The sequence below is a fragment of the Arachis stenosperma genome, chromosome 10, assembly GCF_014773155.1.
Source record: "Arachis stenosperma cultivar V10309 chromosome 10, arast.V10309.gnm1.PFL2, whole genome shotgun sequence".
Lineage (NCBI taxonomy): Eukaryota > Viridiplantae > Streptophyta > Magnoliopsida > Fabales > Fabaceae > Arachis > Arachis stenosperma.
Window position 1 is genome coordinate 73,449,594 of NC_080386.1, and position 7,783 is coordinate 73,457,376.

Below are 7,783 nucleotides of genomic sequence, written 5' to 3' on the forward strand. Positions count from 1 at the left end.
AATATTTTGAAAGAATTTGAAAACTAGTTGAAAAAGATATGAGGTTTTGAAAAAAATTTGAAAAGATTTGAAAATGTTTTAAATTTGAAATCAATTTGAATTTAGAATATTTGAAAAACATTTGATTTAAAATGATAGTTGGAATGAAGAAAAGATACGATTTTGGAAATTACTTCCTTTGCTTGTCTTGCTAGCGTTAAACGGCCAGAATGGCTGCATTTTCGCATTTAACGCTGCTGTCCCTACTTGCTGGGTGTTGAATGCCCAAAATGGCACCTATTCTGGTGTTTAACGCTAGGCTGCCCTCCTTATGGGCATTTGAACGCCCAGCCAGGCTCTCTGGCTGGCGTTCAACGCCAGGCTGTCTGCCTCTAGGGTGTTCTATTTTTTGTTTTGCATCATTCTGTCTCTGTTTAAACAATGTTCATGATTACTAACATTAAAAAGCAAACTATTAATCATTGGGTTACCTCCCAACAAGCGCTTCTTTAATGTCTTTAGCTGGACTGCACTGTACTTAACTTAGTAGTAGTGTTGAGACTCCTGGCTAAAAATCTCCTTCAAGGTAATGCTTGACCCTTTGTCCATTGATAGTGAACCTGTTGTCTGGATCTTTACCTTGAAGTTCTATGTTCTCGTAAGGTGATACACTAGTAATCACTTACGGCCCCTTCCATCGAGATTTGAGTTTCTCAGGGAATAGTTTGAGTCTTGAGTTGAAGAGCAGGACCTTCTGTCCTGGTTCTAAGACTCTGGAAGATATCTTCTTGCCATGCCACCTTTTTGCTGTTTCTTTATAGATCTTTGCATTTTCAAATGCAGCTAAGCAGAATTTGTCCAACTCATTTGGTTGGAGAAGCCATTTCTCTCCTGCTGCCTTAGAATTCAGTAGCCCAATAGGCCTTGTGTTCTAGTTTCATTGGCAAATGACAGAATTTTCCATACACCAGCTGATATGGTGATGTTCCTATAGGGTTTTGAAAGCTATTCTGTATTCCAATAGAGCATTGTCAAGCTTTCTAGCCCAATCCTTCCTAGAGGTACTTACTGTCCTCTCTAAGATTCGCTTTAGTTCTCTATTTGAGACTTCAGCTTGTCCATTTGTTTGGGGATGACATGGTGTTGCTACTTTATGGCAAACTCCGTAAGGGCTTAAGATAGAATCCAGCTGTCTGTTGCAGAAATGAGTACCTCCATCACTAATCAGCATACGAGGGACACCAGATCTGCTGAAGATGTTCTTTTAGAGGAACTTCATTACTACTCTGGTGTCATTAGTGGTTGATGCTATTGCTTTAACCCACTTAGACACATAATCTACTACAACAAGGATGTAAGTGTTTGAGTATGAAAGCAGGAAGGGTCCCATGAAGTCTATGCCCCATACATCAAACAACTCAATCTCTAGGATCCCTTGTTAAGGCATGTCGTGACCATGAGGGAGATTGCTAGCTCTTTGGCAACTGTCACAGTTACAGACAAACTCTCTAGAGTCCTTAAAGAGTGTGGACCAGTAGAAGCTACTGTGGAGAACCTTGGTGGCTGTCCGCTCACTTCCAAAGTGTCCTCCATAGTCTGAGCCATGACAATGCTATAGGATTCTCCGTGCCTTCTCTTTAGACACACAGCATCGAATTATCCCATTCAAGCATTTCTTAAAGAGATATGGTTCATCCCAGAAGTAGCATTTTACATCATGCATGAGTTTCCGAGTTGCTTCCTGTTAAACACCTTGGGAATGAACCTTATAGCCATGTAATTTGTAATATCTGCAAACCAAGGTGCTATTCGGATGGAAAAGAGTTGCTCATCTGGAAAGGATTTGGATATGTCATTAGAAGGAGCAGAAGTCCCTGCTATTGGTTCAATCCTAGACAAGTGCTCAGTCACTTGATTTTCGGTGCCCTTTCTGTCTCTAATTTCTATATCAAACTCTTGCAGGAGTAATACCCATCTTATAAGCATGAGCTTAGAATCCTGCTTGGTGAGAAGATACTTTAGAACATCATGATCAGTATAGATAATGACCTTGGATCCTACTAGGTAGGGCCTGAACTTGTCAATGGCATAAACCACTACAAGTAATTCCTTTTTTGTTGTAGTGTAATTCTTTTGCGCATCATTTAGAACACGACTGGCATAATAAATGACATGCAGAATCTTGTCATGTCTCTGCCCTAGAACTGCTCCAATGGCATGATCACTGGCGTCACACATCAGTTCGAATGGCAAGTCCCAATTGGGTGCAAAGATGATAAGAGCAGTGATAAGCTTGGCTTTTAGGGTTTCAAAGGCATGCAGACATTCTTGGTCAAAGACAAATGGAATATCAGTGGCCAAGAGATTACACAGGAGTTTTGCAATTTTCGAAAAATCTTTTATGAACCTCCTGTAAAATCCTACATGTCCTAGAAAACTTCTGATTGCCTTGACATTAGTAGGTGGTGGCAATTGTTCAATCACTTCCACCTTAGCTTGATCTACTTTTATTCCGTTGTTTGAAATTCGATGCCCAAGAACAATGCCTTCAGTATGAAGTGGCATTTTTCCTAGTTTAGAACTAGGTTTGTCTCTTGGCATCTTTTTAGAACTAGGGCCAAATGATCAAGGTAAGAGTCAAATGAGTCTCCAAAGACAGAGAAGTCATCCATGAATACTTCAAGAAACTTCTCTACCATATCAGAGAAGATGATAGTATACATCTCTGAAAAGTGGCAAGTGCCTTGCACAGGCCAAATGGCATTCGCCTGTAGGCAAACATGCTATATGGGCATGTGTTCCGAGGGTTACCTGAAACTGAAGGTCGATCTCAGATGAAATCTACTGTTGCGACTGGAGCTGTCGTGTCCGACTTGATGGACTTGGCGGTGCTACTAATCCTTCGTCACCGGAGGGTAGTGGTACCTACAAAAGACTCCGATGCTTAAGTTAGCACGTGCTTTAGGCAGGATTTTGAGTAGAATCAAAGTATGAGTTATACCTAGGTGCTACAGTGTATTTATAGTGTTTGAGTGGCCTTCCTTGAGGTAAGATAGTTATCTTATCTTATCTTTTTTAGGGGAACCGCCTTATCTTTAAGGCCTGACCGCCTTTAGAATGGGCTTTGTTCCTTTGTTTGGGTCTACTTGGGCCTCTATGGTGATTTAGCCGAGCTCTTTAGAAAGAAATCAGTGGCGATCCAACCTGAAGAGATCGGTCGCTGATATCTCCAGTTAACCCGGGTCACATAGCTCGACCCAGGGTGTGAACAGCGCCCCTGCTTGAGCTCGATCTTACCCTTGAGGTCGTGTATTTGGACTTCGACCCCTTTGAGGAAGTCGTGCTCGAGCATTTTTCCTTTAGTCGATCTCCTGTACAACTCCTGCTAGGATTCCTTGAATGCGAAGCGTTTTCTTTCTTTTCTTTTTTAATTGCAGCGCGCGTTGCGCTTCCTTGGGAATGCGCGAGGGTTTAAAAGCTCATCAATTTCCCCTTTGCCATTTCCCCTTTTCCCTCTTTTGCATCTCATTTTGAAAATTAAAGAATCCTTTTTCAATTTCTTCTTCCTTTTCTCTCCTTCATTCGTTCTGTTCACTGAGTGCTTCGTTATTCAATTTTCGCGCCCCCAAGCTTTCTCTCTTCTTTGCTCAGGAGTCGTTCGTTGGCATGGATTTGATCATCGTTTCTGTCTGAGCCTGCGCTTGTTTCCTTTTCTTCCCTAGGTCAGTATTCTCTTTCCTTTTTATGCTTTGATGATCGTCTTTATGTGCTCTTTTACTATTGCATGTTTGCAAAGTTTTGGTTTTTATTGTGTTTGCCTCGAGCAGCTTGATTCTTTCTGTAAGAGATTACTTCTTTGTGCTTGATCGATGTTGTGATTTTCTTTACTGCTCCTGTTTGAGGAAGATGTGCGCCTTTTAGGTTTCTTGGTAGTTTTGCTTTCGTAGGGCCTTTTGCTTTTGCTTTCTTTTTGTGCGAAAAATGATGGCACTTAGGTAGAATTCCTTGCATGTTTTGAGGGGGTTATTGATGGTTAGAGCTTCCGATTTTTGCGTCGCTTTCCCTTTTCTTTGCCATGTTGCTGCCTCCAAAGGGTGCCCAGGGTTTTGCTAAGTATTTTTTGTTTTCGTGGACCCTGGGGTGCCCTTTATGTTACCCCCTCCTTCTGTGCTTATTTGGTTGTTCCTTCTCTTTTTCAATTTTGTCCGAGTTGTTTACTAGTATCCCATGTGATCTTCCTTTGTTGTAGGTGTAGTTTTCCGTATGTCTTCTCCCAAAAATATTGTTAAAATGCATTAAGATCCCTGACGGCATGTCTGACTGGCTGGACTCTATAGTCCTAATGTGTGTTACAGTGGCTGATCCCGAGTACTGTATAAGGCTTAGGAGATTCCATAAAGTTTGTAGTGATAGGGATGATAAAAAGATCTATGAGTTGGTATCGCCCGACCCGGAGGAGAGGGTTAGTTTCCCTTCCTTAACTCCGGGAGAACGACCCTTTTTCTATGCCTATGACTACTTCTTTAGTCTGTTGAGTATCACCATCCTCTTTTTTGCGTTTGAGACCGACCTCCTATGGGCTTGTAATGTAGCCCCTTCCCAGCTTCATCCGAATTCTTGGGCCTTCATCAAGATATTTCAGCTGCTGTGTCAAGAGCTAGGTGTCCGACCTTTCAAATCTCTCTTCCTCTATCTGTTCGTGTTGACCAAATCTGGAGTAGCCAAGAAAAAGGCTTCTTGGGTCTCGTTCCGAGCTACCCAGGGAAAAAAGGTGTTTTCTATGTATGATGAATCTTTTCGGGACTTCAAGAACTATTACTTTAAAGTCCGAGCTATTGAAGATGTCCATCCTTTCTTTTTAGATGAAAATAACGAGCCAACGTTTCCTTTGTGTTGGCAAAAAGATGTAGTGGCTACTAAGTATTCTTAGGAGAGCCTGGATTAGGTTGAACAGGCCTTTGTACGCATTTTAGAGGAGAACTGAGGGGAACCGCCTCATCTTGACACAAAGAGGTTCTTAGGAGATCCTTCCCTACTTCGTACTGAGCTCGATAGTATCCGACTTCTTTTTCTGATGGCCCTCCTCTCTTACTTGCTGATTTAGCCCTTCCTTCATTGTAACTTGTTTCTTTGGTTTTTGTTTGCAAAGATGGTGAAGTCTACGGACTCTATGAAAGCCTTTCGTAGGGCTAAGAAAACAATAGCTGCATAGAACTTGACGGCGAAGACTTTTGGAGAAGGATCTTCCCAACTTCCTTTGAAGAAGCCGACCTCGGATGCTTTTGAGCCGAGGAAGGTCATTCCAACTCCTTAAGTCCGTGTAATTCCTTCTGACCCTCTTTAGCCGACTTCTGGTGCTGCCTCCTCTCCTACTGCTGCTGGTCCTCCCCCGAAGCGACAAATAACTCTTGGTTCTTATGACCTAAATGCCAAGGATTTTGATGGTATGGGTTTTGCTACCGAGCTAATTGCACCCCATGGTAAAATTTCTTTGGATGATGTATCTATCCTTCATCACCTTGATTTTGTTACGAGTAATAGTATTTGAATGGCCAATATTGGTGCGACTTTATCGCGGGTTGTTATGGAGTCTCCTGTTCGAGCCACTAAAGCCTTTATGGAAAATGCCAAGTCTGAATATGACAGAATCAAGGGTTTGAAGGATGAGCTTGATGCTAGGGTGATTAAGCTGGAGTTGGATGTGGAGAGGGAGAAATCCCGTGCTACTACTGCTGAGGCGTCGGCCAATTTAGCTGAGAAAATGGCCAAGAAGTCCAAAGAGAGCTATACCTGCACGTATGCCGAGTTGTTGGAGACTAGGGAGAGGCTCCAGTTTGTCCAAGCTGATTATGCCGAGATTCAAAGTCATCTGGTGGGCTGTGTGATTGAGGCTTATGAGAACCTGAAGGCTCAAGTCCGAGTTCTTGCCCCTGAGGTTGATTTGACGTTGTTTAGTCTGGACAATGTTGTGGAGGATGGCAAGATTGTGCCTGCCCCGAATGATGAAGACGAGGGTCCTCCTCCTGCGCCACCAGCCAAGGCTTCTGCGGCTTCAACCTCTTCAACTCCTTCTGCTGAGGCGGCTCCTGCTGGGTCCGATCCTGATGTAGAAATACTGAATGGCCCAGACAGAGTTGTCAATGCCGTCCCTCTTGCGACCGGGCTTCCCTCTCCTAAAGATGCCACTGCCGAAGCGACTTTGAATCCTTGATGACTTTTTTTAATTTTCATGTATTCTTGTAGTCCGACCTTTGGACTTTTGAACTTTGCTTTTTGTAAATCTTTTTGCTAGTCTGCTTAAACTTGACTTTTCTGACGTTGGGTTGCTTCTTTGCAACCTTTATTTTGAAAAACAAATATTTAAACTCTTGGGCTATCTTTTAAACAGCCTTTGACCTTTGAATGCTTTAATTTGAATGATGCACCTGTTGAACCTTTGATAGAGGTTTTATTTTTGCGACCTTTTAGGGCTTATAGAGGTTAGGTACTGTTCATACCCTGGGTCGAGCTGTCCAACCCGGGATGTTCTACAGGTAAAGCGACCGACCTCTTCAGGTCAGGACAACCCGACCTCTTCTCAAAGAGCTCGGCCAAGTCACAGGAAAGCCCAAACAAAGGGCCCAAATAGACGAACACGCCCCAAAATCCTAATACGGCCCAAGCCTGCAGAGAGAAGGGCGGTTCCCTTAAAGATAAGATAACTAACTTATCTTATCCGCAGGAGGCCACATCTCACCATTATAAATACACTAGAGCACCCAGGTATAACTCATACTCTGATTCTACTCAATGCCTGCTTAATACCCTTGCTAACTTAAGCATCGAAATCCCTTGCAGGTTCCCCCACCCTCCGGGGACGAAGGATCAGCACCACTACCAAGTCCAACAAGTCGGACACATCAGCTCCGGCCGCCGTACACCTACCGGACACGTTGGTTCCGACCAACACAGACGATCTCATCCAAGATCGGCCTACAGTTTCAGGTAACCCTCGGAACATTGGCGCCATTGCCGGGGAACCTGGAAGTCATCCCATTGACATGGCAGATGACCATGACAACGACCACGATTCAGGTCTGAAAGATAGAACGCCGCATAAAAACGCGGACACAATACTCAAAGATACTCCAGAAACCAATGGAGACAAAAATTCATCAAATCCAGGAATAATAGAAGCACTTCAAAATCGATTGGAGCAACTCGAGAAAGAAGCCCAACATCAACGTGAAAAGGAAGAAGACCTACGCCGTTAAATAAGGCGGCGCAGAGAACTAGAAGATAAGCTTGTAAAACTTGAAGCCGATCTTAAAACTAAAGCTACTCGATCATCTGCAGAAGATAGCTCTCAGAAAGATCAAGACCCATTCACTAGAGAAATTATGAAGACCAAAATTCCAAAAGATTTCAAGCTTCCGGATATGACTCTATATGACGGTACCTCGGACCCCAACCATCATCTCAGCAACTTCAGAAGTAGAATGTACCTCACAGATGCCTCAGATGCAGTCCGCTGCAAAGCCTTTCCAACAACTCTCACCAAGACAGCCATTAAATGGTTTGACAACCTACCTCCAAAATCCATCTCGAGTTTCGACGATCTGGCCAAGAAGTTCCTGGCCCGAATCTCCATACAAAAGGACAAAGCCAAACATGCACCTAGCCTCCTAAGGATCAAACAAGGAGATCGGGAGAGCCTTCGCAACTACATGGAAAGATTCAACAAAACAGGCATGGACATACAAAGTCTACCAACAGAGGCTGCCATTATGGGCCTTATAAATGGCCTACGAGAAGGACCATTTAG

General features: G+C 43.4%; 1 protein-coding gene across 1 annotated transcript; it reads right to left on the minus strand.

The window, feature by feature from the left end:
* Nucleotides 1–661: 661 nt before the first annotated feature.
* Nucleotides 662–1,584, minus strand: LOC130957230 (uncharacterized). Its single transcript, XM_057884100.1, has 2 exons — nucleotides 1,435–1,584; nucleotides 662–910 (listed from the first exon to the last, which is right to left on the minus strand). Exons 1-2 carry the CDS (start codon nucleotides 1,582–1,584, stop codon nucleotides 662–664), a joined length of 399 nt encoding a protein of 132 aa, XP_057740083.1.
* Nucleotides 1,585–7,783: the final 6,199 nt, after the last annotated feature.

What these genes read in the sequence shown, in the direction of transcription:
- LOC130957230 (XM_057884100.1), bottom strand. Translation starts at nt 1,584, where the DNA reads ATGGCTCAGACTATGGAGGACACTTTGGAAGTGAGCGGACAGCCACCA. An exon ending in AGCTAGCAATCTCCCTCATG is followed by an intron (nt 911 to 1,434) that starts GTCACGACATGC and finishes CAATGAAACTAG; the next exon opens with AACACAAGGCCTATTGGGCT.